Source organism: Cebus imitator, unplaced genomic scaffold (genome assembly GCF_001604975.1).
Source record: "Cebus imitator isolate Cc_AM_T3 unplaced genomic scaffold, Cebus_imitator-1.0 Scaffold17, whole genome shotgun sequence".
In the NCBI taxonomy this organism is placed as follows: domain Eukaryota; kingdom Metazoa; phylum Chordata; class Mammalia; order Primates; family Cebidae; genus Cebus; species Cebus imitator.
This window is the reverse complement of record NW_016107332.1, coordinates 1,303,493-1,327,314: the sequence shown is the minus strand read 5'-3', so window position 1 is coordinate 1,327,314 and position 23,822 is coordinate 1,303,493. Positions and strand designations below refer to the sequence as shown.

Here is a 23,822-nt window from a genome sequence, read left to right as displayed (position 1 = left end):
TGAGCCTTCTTCAGATGTCCCCATTATTCATTGAGAACTTCTTTCTTAATGATACAAAAACACGTTCCAGCTCATGTTGTACTTTCCCTGCCCCAGCTATAAAGGCTGCCATTCGCCAAGGAGCTCTAATTGATATAAGTGGGGAATGGTATTTAGAAATGAAAATTTGGGCTTTTGTTTTGCCCCTTGCCACTGGGTAGTCATTGTTTATAGGACCAATGTTTATAGGACTTTTTTTGTGGTCCTACACCCAAAAAAAGTGGACAAAACTAAGAGATGTGCACATATATATACACACATACATATATACACGCATGTGTATATGTACACTTAAATTTGTATGTATTCTTGTATCTGTTTATATAGCTTAAAATCATGACATCACACTGATATTTTCATCCAATACCTTGTAGTCTATTCTAGCCACTCTCCTTTCTGTATGTATGCTTGCCTTCTTCTACAGTGAGAACCCTGGCTCTCGTTATTCTCAATATATTGACTTACTGGCTCTACTTTACTGTATGTAAACAGTCTCCCAGTCCAACAGGCTGTCTTCTGGGCTTTGGCCCTCCTGACCTTAATCTCTAGTTATTCTTCTTGACCCTGGTGCTGCAGACTTGTGCTGGGCCAGAAACCCCCACCTCCTCCCAGTGCAGTGATTCACTTCAGCCCAGGTGTAGGATTCATTAGTGCTTAGCAAGTGTTATGTTGTGGTTTAAGCTGTTTGAAGAATGGGCAGGGTAAAGTGAGACGATGAGAGGTGAGAGAACTGAGTGATGAGATTTAGGCCAGAATCAGAGTGGGCCGATTAACATCAGGCAGTAATCCTCTGAATTAAAGAATACTGATACTCCTATGAAGGAATATTAATACCTCTGTGTTCAGGAGATATTCTTCATCTGTCTTTTTAGCTATAATATAATACAGTCAGGAAGTAAAATTGATTCTTGATCTTGTGGGAGGGGAATTCTGTAGTTCTAGTGGTCAAAAGGGATATTGTGGGATCTTTTATGTCCATATGTAAAACAAAATTTGAAGTACATTCAGAAGGATAGAAAAATGTTAGGTCTGTTTCTCTCCTTCCATCCCAAAGCAAAATAATTTTAAGTGCTTGTATATTAAGACTTTTCTGTTCTGTGTACCAATGTCATATCAGCTATTTCCTTTGTGAAAATGAGCCCTGTTCTGTTCATGTGTAAAAGTAACTTGAGGACTTCTAAGAATAATGATCATGCTATAAATCTTGGATTTTATAGGATGTGGCAAAACAGAAAAAAATCTCAGTTAAGTAGGATGCCACAGTCTTCCTGTGATACCTTTTGTTATGATGATAGAAGAGGGTCAGAATTGAAAATAGATTAAGATGTACTGTTTGGCTTGCAGATTGTTGAGAGAGGCTGTTTCTCTGTCTGAGTCGAGCTTGGATCAGCATGGCATCGTGCTTTGTCAGGTATTGTGAGGGCAGCAAAATACAGAGCTCCTTTAACTGGATTAGAAAGGTCTCCTAGCAAGCACCATGTAGGAATGAAGCCAGGGTTGTAAGCAGGAGATAGGGAGTTAACCAGTTTCATCTGTCTAGTAGTTTTCATTGTTTTAAGGGATATTGTTGTTGCTAAATTATAATCCAAAATTCCAACCTTGGATCATTAAACAAAATATGGTTCTAGTCAAGCAAAGCAATCGTTGTAAGTGAGCATATTTGGACAGTAAGTAAATTTTTCATACTACAAATATCTGTCTCTACCTTTCTGTTTCCCTTAATAAAGCATTATCTTAGGTCCTTTGGAGGGATTGATTTGGTGAGTAACTGAGGCACAGACCCAAAATATGTATCTGTGGTAAGCAGATGATCCTGGATGTTAGGACCAGAAAGTCTGATGATTGCTCTCATTTCCCATGAATGCACGAAAGTAATTCTTATAAATCCATGACTGTAATATTGCATATCCTCAGATAAGTATGATTTACTTAATATTGTACAGTAGAAGTATAGGTCATGTTATCCGAGAGTAAATGGTCAAAGCAGTACATGCTTTTTCTTTCTTTTTTTTTTTTTTTAAACCAGTTTTCTGATTTCTGAGTAGGCATATGTTTGCTTAATCCTAAGTATCAAGTTTTGAGAAAAATTGCTTATCCTTTGGAAGGTAATCTGTTAGAAACATGCTGTTCCTAACTCTGGAAATTCCCTTTTCAGATGCTGTATTTGCATTTCAATTACGCAACCCAGTGCACAATGGACATGCCCTGTTAATGCAGGATACCCATAAGCAACTTCTAGAGAGGGGCTACCGGCGCCCCGTCCTCCTCCTCCACCCTCTGGGTGGCTGGACAAAGGATGATGATGTTCCTTTGATGTGGCGTATGAAGCAGCATGCTGCAGTTTTGGAGGAAGGAGTCCTGAATCCTGAGACGACTGTGGTGGCTATCTTCCCATCTCCCATGATGTATGCCGGACCGACTGAGGTAGACATCTTGTAAGATTTTCACTGCGGCAGTGTTAAAGCCACTCTTACTAACACAGCTAGTGTCACCATCCGATTGCTTTTTCTCTGCTGTGTAGACCTGTTCCAAACATTTAGCATACACGACATCATCTTCTGCTCGTTAGGGATGTTCCCTGGATGTTAGGAGCAGCCTTGAGAAAGGAAAGGTGGGGAGAGGTTTCACTTGCTGTTGTGGGTCTTGGTCTCATTTTGAAGGAGGGGTTGTTCTCTGCAGACAGGGCTGGGTGTGGTTGGAAGGTATGCCACAAGCTCCTCTTGTAACTGCTAGCCACATTGCCGACACAACTCCAACAACATTGATCTTGTCCCAGTTCCAGAGTTCTAGGTCCTTGTTAAAGAGGGGAGCTGGGCAAACCCTATTTGTTTAGATTCTTCTTTGTGTCCTTGTGTTTTCAGAGATAGGCACATTCCTTTCCTGTAGGTATAGGGTAGGCACCTCTGGAATAAGTGTCTTATGACCTACTTCAGGGGAAGATCCACAAGGTTTTATGTCTGCCTCAGGTGAATGTTAGAGTGGCTTGCTTTCTTCTGTTGTTTTCTCAAATCCCAAGGTGGCATATTCTGGGGGAGTGTGTCCTGAACCCTATCAGTCTGCACGTTGCAGCAAGTCCTTCCCTGGCCTCAGATTCAACTCTGCTCACCACCCGGAAGAGCCTGGTCTAGTGGAAATAATATAAGACTGTTGTCGAGGAGTTCAGACACAGTTCTGGGCCGGGGTTGCCACCAGCTGGTTTGTAATCTCAGGTTAAACTTCTGGAGACTTCTCTAGACTGTGTTCAAAGTGCACAGTAAGTGGTTAGAAGGATTAATCCTTATAATACTAAGAGGGTAGGTACTATTGCTATTCACAATTCACAGATGAGGAGCTTGAAGTAGGGAGGTTAAACTATGTTCAGGATCACGTAGTAGTAGTAAATGGTAGAGATAAAATCTCAACCTAAGTAATCTGTCTCCAGAGCTTTGTATTATAATTTCACATAATTTTTAATATTATATAACATTAAAATATTTTTAAAAATATGTAGCCACATCTTTTTTGAAAAGACTAGAAATAACTTCTTATAATATCCTATAAGAGTTCCACAGCAGTGAGTTAGGATGGCCCTGGCAACGTTCGTTAGAGATGGAATCTCCAAATAAACAAACTTATTTTTTTTTAAATCAGAGCCTAGAGTTGTGGATTGTGATATTCTTTGTATAATACATATTCTTAATCTTTGTATTCTTACATTACCTGACTCATGGTATTGGTAATATCTGCCCCATGTTTCTGTTGTTGAGAGGAGCAAATCGGATCAATGTAAATCGTTTAACACATTGCCTGGCTTATGACAATATGTGGTAATTAATGTAATTGGCTGCCTTTAAAAAACCACTTTGCTGCAAATTCTCAGCATTTCTAGGATTCCAACCCCACATCAAAGAACTGTCTGTATTTCAAGGCTGCTTCTTAAGTCTATGAAGTCCTAGAGTTTTGAGGATGGCAGGGAGCCTGGGATAACCTACCACCCAATAGGCTTCATGTCAGAGCATGTGTCCTAGGCCTGATTTGGGATATCCTTTGGTGTTTAATAACATGTAAAACTAATAATATAAAGAAATGTAAAATACCTATTTTATGAGTGCCTATGCATGTGTCACTCACTGAATAGCTGCTTTGCATGCATTAGGTTACTCCACAACTTGGTGAGGAAGGTTTTATTCTAGTTTTACCAGTGAGGTTACTGAAGCTCAGAGAGGCTAAGTGACTTAACTGTAGTCTGTCAAAGAAGACCAGAGCTGTACAGTGGTTAAAGTAATAAAAACAGAATTTTATTCGTGGAATACTGCAACAGGAGAATAAAGACTTCAGTATAGAATTGGGCTCAACTCTGAATACAGCATGGACAGGTAGAGATTCATAGCCAAGGACAGGGTGGAGGTAAGTGGATGGAAAATTACTGAGAGGAAACATTGAAGTAGGGGATTCTGGGATAAACGAGATTCTTGCTGAAGGCAGGCCAGGATGATCAGATACCTGGGAGGTGGGTGGAAGATAAGGAATTTGATCAGATAATGACGGTGAGCAGATGCTGAAAATAGAGGATTCTCAATAAACAAACATAGCAAGATTTTTGCTACCGTTGGGCAATGCAGGCCTGATAAGGATGGACACTGAAGGTCAAGACTTAGAGTGCTCAGAGGAGCCTGACTAGTATAAGGTCAAGGAGAGACACAGAACTGGGACTCAAACTTGGGCCTGTCGTTTTTCCTTCTAGGGCTCCTTGCTGCCAAGAAGCCTCAAAGTCGCTTTGTGCTTTTGCATTTGGAGGGAAGGCCAAGAAGTTAGTTGTTCTGGGTTCCTGCAGAGCTCCTGGGTTTTCTAGGGAGACGAAGAGGCACATTAAAGTTGTGTCTGCCTCTACATCTCTGACTGGAGTGAATTGTGAGTGTAAGAGATGTGGTTGTTTTCAGGAAGGCCCAGCCCTGATGCCTGAGCAAAAGGCGGTTTTTAACTTCTGAACTTGTGAAGAATATGCTTTAGAAATTCTAGTAAACATCTTAATATTTCAGACCATGAAGTGTTTTAATTCTTTTGGCCTGGCAGTATTTAGGCTGTTGGATTGAGTTGCTTAGGAAAAGTATCTCTTTTTCTCGAGGGCCTAACTTGTGTGTTTGACTTATTTGGCTTATTTGCAGCCATAAGTGAAGAATTTTTTGTAATAAAAAAAACACCCTCATTTTTGTAGCATTTCCAATGACATCAGGAAAAAGTCTGTCAGTAATGCTTATTTGCCAACTAATAATAATAAAATGAAAACAATGACTCTTCCTTTAATCGTTTTCTGTAGGTCATTTAGAAGGTATTGGTACCAGATTTGTTTCCTTAGCACAAGTGCTTTTCAGAACCATGAGCAGCTGTTAAGCCTATTTGGTTATCAACAGGATGTTCCTGATTTTCCAGTCTGTAGAGATTTTATGGCTTGCTCCTAAATTCCATTTCAGGAATGGAGGAGGTGAGAATGTAGAGGGAGTGATAACTTTCTAATGCTAAAATGGTGTTGTAGATACACACTTTGTCTTTGTGAGATGTTAATTGACTGTGTAGGAAATTCTATTTGTCTCACCTCACTGCATAGTAAGTCCATTTTTGTAAAGGATAAATAATGCTTTCTAAGACATGAGACATGAAAGTGTCAAAGGTAAGATGTATTTGAGAATGTGGATATGTGCTACTAACAGCTATATCCTGGGTTTATAAAGTTTTAATGAGGATTATCAGTTGAATTTAGGGGAAAATGCAGTTGGAGTTAGAGATTATCCTTTGCCATGAAAGTTACTCATGCATTGTTAAATAACTCTATAAAAGAAACGGATTCTGTGTAAGTGAGCGGGTGCTCTTCACCAGGGGCAGTGGAACACACTCTGACATGGATGCCAGTGTGCTTGTTTAAGTAGGCCGTGCTTTACACCAGTATCTGCAGCAGGGAGTACGGTGTCTGTTAGGATATACACTTGTTCTTCCCTCTACACACGTCCAATAGCTCTAGCAACTGATGTTACTTCTTGAGATCTGTGTCTAATTATACAAGCTGTAGATACCTAACTTTTATTTGTACCTTTGACTGTCTTTGGGAGTCTTTGACAATTTTGTCTTCTCATTTATCTTGTTCCAAAGTTTCTTGAGTAGTATGACACAATCACAATTTCGTATCAAAATTTTTGAATTATGTATTAATTCCCCTGATGGATCTGGGATGGTACCCCCATGTTAAAGCACATTAATATTCCTGTAGCAAAGTGAGTGATTTTTCTCACAAATATCAGCAAAAAGACCAATTGAAATTTCCTTGGTTTTGATCAGGTTTTGCTACAAAGTGAGTTACAAAACTGGGTTTTTAGATTTCAGAATTTTGAATAAGCAGTTGTGGGCTTGTGTCACAAATATATTTAGAGTGTATTGATTTAATTCGAAAGTAATTTTGGGGATCCCTGTAGCCTATTTTATAGTTTTAGCTTATATTTGTCTTGAGAACTGAACTTATTTCATTAGGAAACACCAGATTTTGCAGGTGATAGATTGCTTTTCATAGGGAAAAAGATGTGTCATTTTTTTCTCTCGATAGATTTTCAGTTCAGAATTCGTTCTTGCTTGTTTCTTACTAAAGCTGCATCAAACTCAGATATTGTCTGTTAGTCTGATTTTTCAGGTTTTCCTGATTTCCCAGCTAGATAATCTATTCAGTTTCTTCCCTAAACGTCCTTGACACAGTGTCAGTAGCTTAGGATGAATAGGAATGTGTGGGTTTTGGGGTTGCACAGATCCAGGTCCAAAGAGTTGGTCCTTCAGTAGTTCATTTTGCAGCTAGGATATGTTATTTGAATTGTCCAAGTCCCTGTTTTCTTATTTGTAAAACCGGAATAATAACTATCTTAGTGATTTGCTATAAACATTAAATATGTATAAAACATTTTGTACAGTGACTGGCATATTAGGAAGAGCTTGGTAATTGTTACCTATTTTAATTTCTTCTTCTCACCCTAGTGAAGGACCTCATGAAATAGTTTCCAGTACCTTATCATCATGGTTGCATTCCTCTGTTTTCTTAAAATAATAATCAGTGGGAGGGCAGAGAGCCTTTTGAGAGCCCCTAGGTTTGGGAGGCAAGAAGGGGAGGTGGATGCTGAGCCTTGCCAGGCTTGCTGTCTCCACTCTGAGCCCCCACTCTGGGAGGGCTGTTACTGTTCTTAACCTGACTGGGGGGTCTGAGCTCAGCCAGGACAAGGTCACTTCCAAGAATAAAATTAGTTTGGTTGCTGATTGTTCTGAAAAAATACAGTTCTTACATTTGAGGTATATCTTTTTGGAGATTGAAACATTGTCCTTAAAGGTAAAGGAAATTTTGGGGAAATTCTGTATGTCTTGTATTGGGCCTCATATACAAAATGAAGAATTCAGATTCCATCACCTAGACCCCCTTTCAGCTCTTAAAATTGTATAACAACAGTTTTTGTAAGGTATATTTAATTCTCTCCTACAAGATGAAGTATGAAACGTCTAAGTAAATTTCATAATTTTTGTATTGCAAACCAGAAATGTGACTCTCATGAGACCAGTGTTCAGTACCAGTACAGAGTGATAAGAACATAACAGAAGCACTTAGAGTATCAGTTGTAGTAATACAAAGAAGACCAAAAGCCACAGTATCAGGAATCTGTATGATGGGAAGATGAACCTTATCTTTCACTTGCCTGTCTAGATTATCCCAGTCAGCTTGAAGAGTTTAAAATAATTCCTATCTCTGGAAAGTTAAGAGGCAGGTTCCTAAACTATAGTTTAGGAATTTCAAGAAAGTGTGTTAATACTAGATAATGTACAACCAAGATAAGGAATATTTTAATATGGAATTCTTAAGATTAATTAAGGTGTAGATTGTTTACACAGCAATATTAGGTAATGCATTTGACTTCCTAAAGAATTTTATTTACTCTAAAAAAAAATTTTTTTTTTTAAAATTTACACAGGGGTCGTGGGTAATTCCTAAAGAATATTTATAGCATTAAAACAAATACATTTTTGACAGTCTAGAAAATAACTTTCAAACATTTACTAAAAAAAATAGTTTCTGTGCCTGATGTTCTTTTATAAACCTTTTGAGTTTATAAAGTTGGTCGTACAGAATGTTGACTTTAATAAAATTTAAATACACTTAAATGCAGATTTTGATGTGAAGCTATAAAGAAATAAGCCACTTAAGTGGGACTTAAATGTTCAATTTATTCTTCTCAGTATTTTTAATTCAGAAAAATTGAAAATATTGTATATCTAATCTGCCAGACTTCTGGAATGTTGAAATTTCTCAACCGTTGGGTGTGGGGAGAGAATGGTTTAATGGTAGTGGTATTATATGTAAGCAGTATAATAGTCCATTTTATAATTTTATAATGTAACTTCAAATTTGAAAAGCAGGTTTTTAATTTTTGTTTTAGCAACTACTGAAAATAAAATTTACCAAAGTCTTTACCAGATGTGGAAGTGGGAGATAAGTGATAGATACTATTTTCAAATGGATTTGGAAGAAATGAGACTTTTAGGTTTATAAAAAGGGGCATGAATTAAAAGAGGTTAAAAAACTTCTAGATAACATGCCATATTGGGATGAATCTAGAACAATTCTAACTCTGAAGAATTTTATGTTACAAACGTGTGTGGAGTTATGGAACTGAGGTTCTTATCCATCAGTGATCATTGACTTATTAGTCATGTGATATCTTAACCTGTGATGGATAGCAAGGAGAAGCCATTATAGAATTAGAATTTTCATAGATATATTTTTTTAAAGTGTTGACTTTAATTTGGACCAGGAACTACTCTCCTATTCTCACTGTTGGGTGGTAAAACTTCACTAATTCTTACTTGTATGACTCACATTATGGAAATTAGGTAAAAATTCGAGTAAACCTTAGCTCCATGAATGTCCTTGGGAAGGAAATTCTGAAACAAATATGTGTTTATTTCAAGTACAATTATTTATTTTTAGTAGCCCATATTCTGCCTTCCATTTTGATAAGACAATTCTTAAACCCTATCTAAAGGTAAAAAGAGGTAATTGTGAAACCTCAGTATTATTTATTTAAATTTGATCCTCCTATCTTCCCCTGCTTTTTCATTTTCCTGAACAAGGCAGTATGGAAATCTTGTACCACATAGTGAATCAGGTCCACATTGGGGATTTCATTATTCTGTTTCAGGAGTGTAAGACCTGTCTTATCACTCTCATTCCTCCTCTTCCTTGAGTTGCATATATACTGGCAGTTCACTAGTAAGTGAATTCAGCTAGTGATTTTCCAAAATCAGATCCTCCAGGGCTTGATGGTTGTGATAGAGATGAAGGCCTAGAACATTTGTTTCATTTCTCCCCAACATTTCTGTATGTATTTTGTGTTGTTAAACTGCTTCTTAAACTTCCTGTATTACAAATACCTTTTTATGTTAATTTAAATATTGATTTTTGATTTTAATGATGGTACCGTTCCCTGCTGTTTAGGAATTTAATTCAATAACAACACCCAGTTGAAGGATCTTTGGGTTAGTTTCTGTCTTTTGACAACCCTGTAATAAATACTGAAATGAATCTTTTTGCATATTTGCTTCACAATATTTCTGGAATTGAAATTGCTTGAATATTTTGACGTGTTATCAAAATCTTGCCTTTTAGATATCTTATACCCAGTTTTCTTTCACATAAGCAGAGCAAAGTAGTATAATACTGTCTAAAAAGGTAATCACTGTACACTCACATGCCTGCTTTAAGTGCTGGAAGCTTGAAAGTTTGTGACTGACAAGATAAACAGAGCATACTTCCTAAGCCAGGGCCTCAGTGTACCTATGTCAGTAAGTCCAGGAAACACCACAGCTTCCAGAAAATGCAACAGTTGTGCTATTTTGGGTGATAAGAATATTTTAAAGTCTTATAAAGTAATGTCTATTATGTAACTTTTTAGTTTCATGGTTCCAGCATGTAAATTATTCTTTCTATAGAGTTACTACCAGCATATAAATTTATGTTAGTGGTTTTATTTTTAAAATGTTAACTCACTGTTCACTTCCAATTGTTTCTCCTTTTGTTTGCTTTAATTGCCTCACTTTATCATAAAAACAGTTTGTAGGAGATTGGAAGTATATAGAGAAAAACAGTCCTTATTTGCTCCACCTATTTGCTTTAATTTTTGGTCTGCTTTTAAATGCAACTTTCATGTGGTCATTGAATTGACATGTTGGATGAGCATCTTCTTGGCTTTATTGATGACAAAAGGAATCATATTACTGGAAATATTTTTCCCTTTAATTCTTTTAGTTTATTTTAAGCTGTACCCTAGTGAAAAAAGATCAGCAAAGGTATACCATATTAATTCTTGAAAATAAAATACAGTGTAAAAGTTTGGATTTTTTTCCCTCGAGTTTTTTCTCTCACTTTTCGTTTTTAGCAGTCGTCTTTAGGGAACATGTCTTTTTCAGCCAGTAGGTTTCTTTGGTCAAGAAACTGGAAATTGAAGTCTGTCTGTCTAAATAAGTGTATTTATGTTTAGTCAAGGCCAGTAGAATATAAAAAAGAAGGAAAAGTAAAACATTATAGAAAAACTTTAAAACTGTATTTATAATATTGTGGAAATTTTAGATCTTGTGAATATTTTACAAAATTTAGCCATCTTTTAATTTTCTTTCCAGCTTGTATAATGTATCCAAAATCTTGTGGTTTATATACTTTGAAATACATTTAAGCAATGTGAATTAGGAACCCTATGAACCAAATTAAGTAAAATATGAGCTACGTTGTAGGAAATGTATTTCTTTGTTTGGGTTTATTTTAAATGATGTAGATAACATATCTTGTTAATTTTGTCAGTAAATTTGAACCTTAATAAAATGTTCCACCATTTACTTGGAAAAAGTTAAAACGTGGTGGGAATGTAAATTAATATTATTTCCTAAAAGTTTCTTGCATGGACCTCAGATGCACAAAATTGCATTAATCATAATCTGTGGTACATGATGCCCTGTCATTAGCTCATGAATTAATTGTCCTTTTTAATTTTGATTACATATTTGCTATTTTTAAAAACTAATGGCCAGGCACCTGTAATCCTAGCACTTTGGGAGGCTAAGGTGGGAGGGCCATTTCAGCACAGGAGCTTGAGACTAACCTGGGCAACATGGCAAGACTCTGTCTCTACAAAAAAAACAAAAAAATAGCCGGGCATGGTGGCTCATCCCTGTGGTCCAGCTACTTGAGAGGCTGAGACAGGAGGATTGTCTGAGCCTGGGAGGCTGAACCTGGAATAAGCCATTTTTGCACCACTGCACTCCAACCTGGGTGGCAGAGTGAGACTCTGTCTCAGAAACAATAAACTATTTAATGAACAACATAGAATTGTTCCTAAGCTGATAAGTGTGACTTCTACCTAGCAAGTGCTTCTACCAATCCCATTCTTATGCTGCCATTCCCATCACCCACCCCACCCTAGGTAATCTCTGTCCTGAATTTTGTATTTTTTCCCTATCTTTACTCATATACACAGTCTTATTTCATGTACGTATGCTTAAATGATATATTGCTTTGCTTTGCTTGCTTCCAACTTTATGCTGTGTTTTGGGACGTGTTTTTATCACTTATGGCACTATGGGTACACTTATGTTGCTAAGATTCATGTGCTTGTGCATGACATATATATGTCATATATGTGACATAGTATTTCATTCTGAAAATATGCCACAATTTATCTGTTTCCCGTTGTTAAGTATTTAGGTTATTTCCTTTTTTATTGGGTGTGTTCTGTTTTTGTTTTATATTGTTTTTGTGCATGTGAGCAAAAGTTTCTTCTAGGAATGGAATTTCTAGATCCTGTGAAATGCAAATATCCAACTTGAGATGGTAATGTAAAATTATTTTTAAAAAAGATTGTATCAGTTTACACTCTCACACTCTGAGTGATAAAACTGAAATGATCTGCAAGTTATTTGACAGTTATCACTTTTTGGGTAAGCGATTTGATAATGTGTAGCTAAAGTCTTAAATTGTATGGTTTTTGGCCATTCTTTTTCTTAAGGAAATAATCAGATCTCTTCATGTCTTACATCTCAGTATGATGATTCTGTTCTCCTCTGTATCTATACTATCCTTTGTGATGATCTTGTCTGGTCTTCTGGCTTTCAATACCTTCTCTATTTCCTGTTTTGCTTACGTATCTCTCTAATTCACATCTCCTTTCTAAACTTTAAACCCATATATCTAGCCACCTGAGACTTGAATTATCAAATAGCTCAAACTTACCTAAAATGTTAACTGCCTCATTTTACCCCTTTCATATCTGCTTTATCCATAGCCCTTCCTCATCTAAATTGATTATAGTGCTTTGAAAAATCTTGGAATCGTCACTGAAAAATCTCGGAGTCATGACTGACTCTTCTCTTTGTTATACCCCATGCCTCATCTATCTACAAAAATGCTGCTGCTGCCTCTTTCAAAATATATTTTGATTTTAGCTGTGGTTGTGATGGAGTTACTGATACTTGGCTTTGCCCTCATGCATTGGACTTGCCCTCGCCCTCATGCATTGGACTTGCCCTCTTGCTGAAAACAGTAATAATATTATGTATGTAAAACACCTGTTTAGAAGTATTGGCAAATAGTGCAGGAACATGATCCTTTAGAGATGGAAAACACACAAAGTGGACCCCATCTTTGCCCTGGTTCTCTGCCTGGAGACAATTTCCAGAGCTCTACACATGCAGTTGGAACCCAAGTAGAGGACAGTGGTCCTGTTGAGGTAAGAAAGCAGAGAGTTTGGAGCTGCTGAAGCAGTTGAGACACGCTGAGCATTTATAGGAGTGGAGGGGATACAGGTGTACACTAGTGTCTGCAGGGCCACAGTAAAATGGCCACTGGGCTCAAAGGCTTTGAGATCGGTGAAGAACTGTGTGCATTGTGCTTGCTGCTGACACAGAATGCCCAGATATGCCCATACACAGTCACCACTGACAGATGATACAGCAGGAACAAGAAAGGAAAATGCAGCTTATCAGGACCGGGAAGAGAACCTTTTTTCTTTTACAGTGTCTTTCTAAAGTCCTCTACTGATAAAACTTAATGCCATACTCATTGTAAAGTGTATGAGTATGGCATTAAGTGGAAATGCTTAAAAGAGTTGAATCCGTTATCTCAGAATATGTACTGAGGGTGAATTTGGAATTGAGAGGCAAAAGATTGATGATTGACACAAAAGGCTAGACTAGACCTGCCCCACAAGGGCTAATGTCAAGCCTCAAAAAGAGAAGGAGAAGTGCCTGTAAATAACCTGCCTGCTAGAATTAAGTCTTCACACTTTAAAGGAAAACAATACAATTGAGACTCCTTAAATCATCCACAAGTCCAGCATACAATAACAAATTACTGGAAGCATACAGTAAATTACTAGAAGAAGTAGGAAAATGTGATTTATAATCTAGAATTAAAAACTGTAACTAAAAACATACCTTGAGATGATGCTGATTTTAGAATAAGAGCATTAATGTCTTCAAAAAAATATCATAGTCCTATGGATGAGGAATCTCAGAAGAATGAAATTTTTTTTTTTAAAGAGGAAATTCAAGGACTAAAAGAACATAGTATCTGAAAGGAAAAAATTTACTTGGAGACTTAAAAGCAGACTAGAGTTGGCAGAAGAAAAGCTCATTCACCTAGAAGACAGATCAGTAAAAGTTATTTGAAAAAAGGGGAAATTTATTATAGGATGCCTTTAAATAATGAACAATAGTTAAAGGCTTAAAATATAGTAATTTTGTTAAAGAAAAGATGAGAAAATGAGCAGAGCCTCAGTGCCTTGGGGACAGTATCAAGTTGTTTAGTATACATATAATTGGAGTTCTGAAAGAAGTGGGGAAGGAGAGGAATGTGGCATACAAAGTTGTGAAAAAGTAATGGTTGAAGTTGGTGAATAATATCAACCTACAAATTTAAGAAGTCAAGTGAATCTTAGATAAATCTGAAGAAAACACGCCTAAGCACACAGTCAGTTTGCTGAAGTTAACAATAAATAGAAAAGGAGGTGGGCAGGGGAAAGAAAAGGGAATATTTAGTGCCCAGAAATAGTAGGAATGGTGACTGACTTATCAGAAGCAGTGGAATAACATATTTAAGAGAAAAAATAAAAATGAAAGAAAATTAAAATTAATGTAATAATAAGCACCTTAATCTAGAATTCTATGTGCAAGCAAAAATATCTCTAAACAGTAGAGGTGAAGTAAGGACATTTTCAGAACAATGAAAGTTGAGAATTTTATTAGGGAGGGAAAGTGTTTCAGAAACCTTCCAGCAGACTTCCCCAGAGGTTCCATTATTTGCTTGGATGCCCAGGCTGCAGCAAGGAAGGCTGAGAAAGCAACTGCTTGCATTCTCATCCTTCCGAGAGTGAGATTGTTGTTATTAAGGAACAGGGAGATCAGGACAAAGAGAAATCACTTGTAAAGGAAACTGACATGTTTATTACATATGATTTAAGTAACTTTTATTATCAGAAAATAACGTTGTTATTTGGTTGGTAGATACAAGTAAAGCGAAAAATGAGTCGTTTGCTGTGAGGCTGGCCATTTACCTATTTCTTTTTGTCCTTTTTAATTATGAGATGGGTCTTCCTCTGTTACCTAGGCTAGAATGCAGTGGTGCGATCTCCACTCACTGAAGGCTCAGTCTCCCAGGCTCAAGTAATCCTCCCACTTTAACCTCCCAAGTAGCTGGAACTGGAACTACAGGCAAGAGCCACCATGCCTGGCTTTTTTTTTTTTTTTTTTTTAGGTATCCCTATGTTGCCCAGGCTGATCTTAAACTCCTGGGCTCAAGCAATCCTCCTGCTTCAGTCTTGCCAAAATGCTGGGATTACATGCATGAGCCACTATGCGCAACTTACATTTTCTTGGAGAGCTTTATAGAAAACCTTTGGAAATCATCCCTGTGTTCCTTCAAAAGTATGTGTTAAATATCCCAGACACCATGCTACCACTGGGCATATAAAGATAAATAATACATCTTGACATAAGTCTGTTGGGGAGATGAGCAGGCAGCTGTCACTGGTTTTCAGCACCCATCTTATAGTCAGCATGTCATCTTTTTCAGAGAGTGAATGATTTTTCTTTAGAAACTCTGGTTAGGAAACAATTAATTCAGTTGAGTTTCGTGGGAAATGTTTCACAGAATAATAGTAACAGCATCGATGTGTGTGGCTGTTACTTATTGAGGGCCAGGTGCTATCTTGAGTGCTTTCAAATCTTCTGTCAACCTTTGGTGTTAAGCATTATCATTCTGATTTTTGTAAATTAGAAGACTACATTTATGTAAGGAACTTACTTAAGGACACTCAGTCAGTAAGGGACAAAGCTAGGACTCAAATCTAGGGCAGCCTGACTCTAAGGTCTATTCTTAATCAGATACACCGTTGATGAAGGCTGACTTACATTGTCTTGATTATAAAGCATATTAACTTTTCAATTGGTTATAAGTTGTCTCACAAACAGGCGTTCTTGGAAGAGTTTCATGGGTTCTGTTTATTCATGTCTGTTCAAATAAAAGTATTCTCATTGGAGAACCATTCAGTAGAATGTAAATGAAAATTATTCAAGTCACCTGCAAGAGAATGTTGACTCTTGTTTGTTAATTTACTCATATAACCTCTAGAAGAAGTCAAGCAATTAAATTTTCTAGTAATTGTACAAGACTAGAAATTAGAACCGGCCACTGCCACCAATATGCTGTACCCCTTGGTAAGCTGCTTAATTTTTCTGAGCTCCAGTTTCCTCTCTGGTTTTAAAAGGACAAAGGGAATTGGGTTAAATTATCTGAGCTTCCTTACATATTAAAATTAATTCAAACATTTCCAGATTATTGACTTTTGGGTACTTGAATGATAGGCATAAATATTTAATGAACAAATTAGGTTCACTGAAATTCAGAGAACTTAGACTGCCCTTTTACTGTAACTCCATGTAAGCAGCTTCTAATTTGCATGAGTCAGAAAAGATTTTCCATTTAAGTAGAGTCGCAGAGTGATTAATTGAAGATAACATTCTGACTGATCCCTTGATAACAGGAGTTTGAACTAAGAGGTCTTGTGTCTTTCTTCTGTGTAGACAGAGGGGAATGACCAAAATATTTGTGAAGAGCTGAGTCGGAGGTTTGGTGGAAGAAATAGTAGCTTATATATAGGGAACAGACATCTGATGGCATCATACTTTGCTATCTTGTTCATTCAGAACTATGATAGTTCCTTCCAAGTTCTAGGAACTAGAAAAGTGCCAGGGGGCTTTTTAATGGGCCACAATTGAAGGAGCTGCATATAACTTTGGCAATCATTCCTTTGGTCAGTACTCAGTCATATGGCCACACTGCAAGGAACATGGGAATTATGTTAAACTGTGTGCTCATGAAGAAGGTTAGAGCAAGGTACATAGAAACCTGGGAAAACTAAGCAAGTAGAAAAAAATCAAGGCAGTCATTAAATCTGGGAAAAATAAACAGCTGTACAAAAAGGGGATTAAAATAGACATCATAATGGCTAACATTTATTGTCTACTTACTGTGTACCAGGTATTATTCTAAGTCCTTACATGTTTCATTTATTAATTTTATTAAACTTCTATGAGATAAATACTATTACAATCCTCACTTCACAGATGAATATTGATTTCACAAAAAATGTTGATATCACTGTACCTATTGGGGAATAAGAACCTCATTAAATATTCTAATATGGTAGCAAATCTAAGTGATGTAGAAATAATGTCTATGTTATAAACTATGTAAAATTAAACAGTCAAAGCAACATAAGCATACTGTTTGAAAACATGCAGGGAAACATCAATGGAAACAATTTAAAAAGTTGGAACCCCTCAGGATGAACAGTTCAAGTCTGAGGTATGGAATTGCTCTCTTACGATTGCACTTTCTAAACTATGTTGATAAATAGATAAGTATCTGGTACGCAGGAAATTATCAAGAGAAATAAAATGAAAACAAATCAGTAAAAGGTGATTTGGTTATTTATGTGTAGAGGTCATCATTTATACCTTCTTTTAATATAGAACAGTGATGGTTATATAAATTACCAAATAATGGAGTCTTACGCTGAAAGGGACCTAAGACCAAATTTCTAGGCCTGAGTTTATCCTAAACTTTATTGGCCAAGTCACTTAACCTTTGGGGGGGCTTTGCCTTCTTCAAATTTTAAGAGAATGTTGAACTAGAGATGATCTCTTACTGTCACTTTAAATTCTAAAGTTGCATTATTCTAGATGTTAGACTAATTTTTTATTTTTTAATAATAGGTCTTACTAGGTCTGAAACTACAGCCCTCAAGGCCAGTTTTGGATGCAACATGGCCATTTACTAACAACCAATCTTTTTTTGTTTGTTTTTTTAGCTAGTATTGGCATACGTTATATGATTAGTTATATATTAGTTATATTATTTCTGTGATTTTCTCAATACCAGTTTAAGTACTTACATAATTTGTCATTTTTGTCCAACAGGATTTTTTTAACCTGTTAAAGTATAATATAGAGAAAAGTTCCTAAATTACAAGTGTGTGCGTAGCTCAATGAACTTTTACAGTGAGCACATCCTAATTACCAGTACCAGATACTGGATCAAGAAACAGAGCATTACCATTATTCCAGAAGCTCCTTGCAGTTGACTCCCTCCAGGGGTCAGCCATTATCCTGACTTCTAACCTCATAGATTAGATTTTGAGTTGTATAAATGGCATCTGGTAGTTGTGTAAAATCAAACATCTAGACACATATATAGATTTACATTTATCTTATAAGTAGGTAAGTAATAAACATATATATACATATATATCCATAAATCTTTTTGCTTTTAATCTTTTGGTTTGGGGCAGGTTTGTTTCTGTTTTTTTGTTTTATTTCTGGCTTCCCAAGATGATACATTTAAATTTCTTGAGATTTCCTACTGATAATGATTATATGAAAAGCATATGCATTTATTGTTCACTTGCTACAGTACTTTTAAGTACATAGTCATAAAAGCATACTTATCTAAAATGAAACTTTTATCCTAGGTCCAGTGGCATTGCAGAGCACGGATGGTTGCAGGAGCCAACTTTTACATTGTTGGACGAGACCCTGCTGGCATGCCTCATCCAGAAACAGGGAAGGATCTTTATGAGCCAAGTCATGGTGCCAAAGTGCTAACAATGGCCCCTGGTTTAATCACTTTGGAAATAGTTCCCTTTCGAGTTGCAGCTTACAATAAGAAAAAGAAGCGTATGGACTATTATGACTCTGAACAGTAAGTCTTACATTCTCTGTACAAATCTTTGAAGTATTTTGTGGTCTAAGCTGCTCCCAGGAATTTAGTTTACTGTCTAATCTCTACAACTGTACTGATGACAGGCTTTGTTGTATCCATGTCAGAGAAAGGTAAACCCAGAAAACTAATTTCTCAATATTCCAGGAATTAGAAGTAGAAATAAAACTTGAATCTAGTTTCATGGTTTCAGGAATTTTGTTGTGAAGTCTAAAAAGGCAATAATGTTATTTCTCTGCTTACTACGTCTGCTGTAGCTTACTGAGCATAAGTGGTTCGAGAACTTAGTGATGATTACTCTCGTAAGCCCAGGGAATCTATGTATAGAGAGAGAGTCTAACTAATATTTGTGCAATCACTATGTGACTGGCACTGTCCTAATTATTTACAAGTATTAAATTATTTACAGGTTGAGTATCCCTTGTATGAAATGTTTAGGACCAGAAGTATTTTTGATTTTGAATTCCTTCAGATTTAGGAATATTTGAATGAGGTATCTTGGGGATGGGACCCAGTTCTAAACATGAAATTCATTTATATTTTAAATATACTTTATATGTATAGCCTGGAGGTAATTTTATATAATATTTTACATAACTTTGTGCATGAAACAGAATTTGTGTACATTGAACCATCAGAAAGCAAAGGTGTCAGAGATGGGATTTTCCACTTGTGTCTTGTTGGTGCTCAAAAATTTTCAGATTTTGGAGTATTTTGAATTGTGGATTGGCGTGCTCAACATATATTTTCCACAGTGATCTCTAAAGTAGGTGTGGTTAGCTCCATTTTATAGGTGAGTAACCTGAGGCATAAAAAGGCCAGATAACTTGTACAAGGTCACAGGACTAGTAAATGACAGCTCAGCAGCTGAGCCCAGGCAGTCTGGTTACAAAGCCTGTGCTCTTAATTATTAACACCACAACTTTTGTCTTCAGATATCTTAGGAAGAGCAAAAAACCCTAAGCTTTTAGTACAAATTATTGGTAGTATTGAACATTGTCTTTGTCCGTTTTCACAGTGCTATTAGAAACTACATGAGACTGGATAATTTGTACAGAAGAGGTTTAATTGACTCACAGTTCATGTGGCTGGGGAGGTGAAGGAGAAGCACAGCACGTTTTACATGGCCACAGGAGAGAGAACAAAGCAGGGAAGTGCCACACTTTTAAATGGTCAGATCTCGTGAGAACTCAGTATCACGAGACCACTGTGGGGGAAACTGTCCCATGATCCAGTCACCTTCCAGTAGGTTCCTCCTGTGACATGTGAGGATTACAATTCAAGTTGAGATTTGGGTGGGGACACAGAGTCAAACTACATCAAACATATACAAGGGGACTTCAAAAAGTTTGTGGAAAAATGGAATTAAAACATAAAAATAAAAATGTAAACTTCTCAGTATAAGTTCCATCAAGTTCGAGACACTTTTGTGAATGATGATACCAGTCATTTAATCTGTTCCTGAAGAATGAGGGTGTCTGGATACCTGGAGACTAGGGGTAAAAAAGAACTGAGTCCCTGCTAATTTAACCATGTCAATGTAATCTTTTTTGGTTGAAGAAAAATGGGTGCCCTTTAAAGACTTTTTAAGATTAGGAAATGAAAAGAAGTCAGAAAGAGCCAAATTAGGACCTTAGAGGTGGATGCCTAATAATACCCCATTGAAATTCTTGCAAAATTGCCCTTGTTGGATTAGAGGAATGAGCAGGAGCATTGCCATGGTGGAGGACTTTCTGGTGAAGCTTTCCTGGGCATTTTTCTACTAAAGCTTTGGCTAACTTTCTCAAAACATTCTCATAATAAGCAGATGTTACTGTCCTTTGGCCCTCCAGAAAGTCAACAAGCAAAATGCCTTAAGCATTCCCAAAAAATTGTTTCCATAACCTTTGCTCTTGACTGGTTCACTTTTACTTTGACTGGACCACTTCCGCCTCTCGGTAGTCATTGCTTGGTTGTGCTTTATTTTCAGGATTGTACTCGTAAAGCCATGTTTTATCTCCTGCCTCAATTCTTGGAAGAAATGCTTCAGGATCTTAATCCCACTTGTTTAAAATTCCCATTGAAAGCTTTGCTCTTGTCTGTAGCTGATCTGGGTGTAGTGGTTTTGGCACCTGTAAAGTGGAAAGTTTGCTCAACTTTAATTTTACAGTCAGAATTGTGTAGGCCAAACCAATTGAGATGTCTGTGGTGTTGGCTTTTGTTTCTACTGTTAATTGTTGGTCTTCTTCAGTTAGGGCATGGACAAGATTAATTTCTTCCTTGAAAATTTATGTGGTCTGCCACTGTGGGCATCATCTCCAACATCATTTTATCCCTTCTCAAAATGTAAACTGCAGATTTCTTTGGGACATTATCCCCATAAACTTTTCCTGAAGTGTCAGTGATTTCACCATTCTTTTACCCGAGCTTCACCATAAAGTTGATGTTTGTTCTTGCTTTAGTTTTAACAGAATTCATATTGCCCTGATAGGGGCTCTTTTCAAACTAATATCTTATCCTTCTTAGTGCCTCAAACTAGATCCTGTTCAGACATGAAAAAGTGTGAATTTATTTTGGTGAAAAATTGAAATCCATGCATAGTTTTTTTTCATAATGAACATTTTCCAGGAAACTTTTGATGGCTCCTTGTATCAATCTCCCTTTGGCTGACAAAATTATGTTACCTTTCATCTATAGGTAGTATACTCTGTAAGTTTAAAGTGGTAATGTGAAGCTGTAAACTCTGAAGTTATGAGTTCTAGCCCTGTTCTTGCTACAGAGCTTGAGAGTTCTGTCTTCTCTTGTTTCCTTGTCTCTGGAATAATGGCAGTGGACAAGACAATTCCCTCTTAGCTCAAAATGTGTAGCCCTTTGCATGATCCTAGCACCTAGTTATTTTTGCACCTTAGTAGATACTTGCACATATGAATTGTTTTGTGTTTGACCTTTACTTAATATACCTGCTTTTTTAGTACAAATCACAATCTACATTCAGCAAGCAAACAGATAATTCAACAAGGAAAACAGATTTTTTTATTTGCATTTTTACCAGTGTCAGCTCTACTGACATGTATTAATTGGAAATTGACTATGGCCTGGTAACCTTTAATCTGAAAGCTGCCATGCTTTGCCATGATACTTCATAGTTGGTTCCCCATTTAAGAATAATGCAGCTCTGACCCTGTGTCCTCATTTGTATGGCTCATTTTGTGATAATAGGGGCAGAAGATAGAAATAAACCTTTAAAAAATTTAAAAAATCATTCTCTTGTTTCTAAAATGGACATGAAGTTTGTTATTTGATTTATTTGAAATAAATGATAAGTTGTCTGGAGAAGGAAATACTATTATTACCAGTAGAGATTGGGGATGTGTGGTTTCTCTTTAATGACAGAAATAATTCCGGAGACAATACACACATTTAAATGATAAACTTTTCTGAGAGATCAACTGTAGCTAAAATATAGGAAAGTCTTATTAGAGTGAATGAACAGAAAGGCTTTCATAACTGGGGTAGGCAAGTGTAAAAGGACTCCTGACTGTTCCCCATATAATTCAAGACAGGAGCTATTCTAGTTTATATTTTCTGAAGATCTGAAATGTGGCCCAGATTCCAGTATCCTTGTGAACCACACCAAAAGAAAAATTTGCAGCAAACTAGAACATTTTACCCTTGTACAAAATTAGGTTTGTCAACATTTAGAAATAGTTCTAAATCATGTGGGCTTTTTTTTTTCTTGCCTTTAAAAGAAATATGTATCTATATGTATGTATGTGTATATATACTTACATATGTACACTTAGTACAATTTCACTGTCTAAAAAGTGCAACTGTAAAAGCGGTGTGCTGAGAGTTGTAAAAGGACTTTTCTACCAAAAGGATGCCTTAAAAATTTTTTAAGAAAAGAAAAAAAAATTATAGTAAACTTTGAACTGTTTTACCACAAAAAAGTTCATTGAAACTTTAAAGTATAAATTGATTATTAAAAGAAGTAAAAAAGTTTCGGTACAGCTCTGCCCTTTTATAGTAGGCCACTGTCAAAAATTCTAATTTACTTAGTCTGGGGAGGGGCCTTATACATTTGTAATTATTTTAAAAGCTCCCCACCCTAAAACCACTAAAAAAGGGTAGCAGTACCTTCCTACAGATCTATAAAACATACAATGTCAGGTGAAATGCTGGGCCCAGCAACCTTTGCTTCTCACCTGGCATGAGATTTATTTATTCAGTTTGTGTACAAGTAATTGTGAACATATTCTTGTTCTGAGAGTTAGGAAAAACTTCCTTAAGTCACTAATACAATGGCAAGGGAGAGCAAGGAGAATGAAATAAAATTATTCTGCTAGTGACTAAATGCTTAAAACTTAGGTGAATTTCCATTTTGATGAGTTATGAAAACAAAACAAAACTAAAAAGAATTGAGCTTTTCTTTTACACTTCTTGTGCCGAAATGTTTCATTACTGTGGTCTCTTTGCATGATCAGCTGGTTTAATCACACACAGGACCCTAAACCCCATCTGTATGTAGTTGACTGATGTGCTGGTAAGCCTTTGATAACTTTGATGTTTGGTTAAATCTGTGTAGTATTGCTTTAAGTCTCTCTTTTAATCATTCAAAAGCTAAATAATTACATCAGTTCTTATAAGATTTTCCAAAGATGAATTCTGTATTAGTTGCATGAGTGGCTCATTTTCTTGGAATTTTTTGGGGGTTACCAAATCTTAATAAGTAATAACTGGGGAAGCTTTAAAACTGCCTTAGTTTTCTAACTTTTTGTGTTTGTGTTCAAAAATAATTAAGTTGATGGTAATATGTGCAAAGTGATTAAAATTTTGTTTCACTGGGCTTTGATGTAGTGAGAAAACAGTTATTAATTATGCACAGATGAGGTTGTCTTTTGTTTGATTAATGGATGTTAGCGCCAGCTTTTGTGTAATTAATGATTTTTTTTTTTTTGTGCTTCTCCTTTGATTAAATACCAGTATAAGACAAGGCTTAGGAGAAAAGAAACAAACTTCATGAAGATTTCAGGCAAAACATTATTGATAGGAATTATAATAAATCATCTGTTTATATTTAGAAAGTTAAGGAGGTTCAAAGTAGCCATAATAGGCACTAAAGGAAATTTAGTTTTAGGACTATGAGATTAAAGTCCATTATTTCAGATATTGCAAATAAACTTTTAGAGGTAATTCAATTATCTTATTTGTATTTTTTTTCCTCTTTTATAAAGTAAGTCTTTGTATTAGGGTAGATAGATACAGAATTATTCAGATTAGTGAAATAAACTCAAAAAGAAGGCAGAGTAATATATAAGTGAGAGTGCCTTGTAGAAACGGGTAAATGAATGGGTAGGTGGACAGAAATGTTTGTTGTCTGGCTATTTCCACATTTTCATTAGAGGATTACTTTCATGTTTTTGATGCCAGAGTATACTTTAAATCATTACTATTAGTGTCTTTTTTTTTTTTTTTTTTTTTT

General features: G+C 36.2%; 1 protein-coding gene across 2 annotated transcripts in view; it reads left to right on the top strand.

Annotated features, from left to right (window-relative positions):
• Positions 1 to 23,822, top strand: part of PAPSS1 (3'-phosphoadenosine 5'-phosphosulfate synthase 1) — a 103,422-nt gene that overhangs the window by 67,447 nt on the left and 12,153 nt on the right. For both annotated transcript variants that reach the window (XM_017508993.1, XM_037731659.1), the window contains exons 10-11: positions 2,195 to 2,463; positions 18,114 to 18,343. In XM_017508993.1, the coding sequence (XP_017364482.1) occupies positions 2,195 to 2,463; positions 18,114 to 18,343 (499 nt within the window). The remainder of the gene's footprint in view (positions 1 to 2,194; positions 2,464 to 18,113; positions 18,344 to 23,822) is intronic.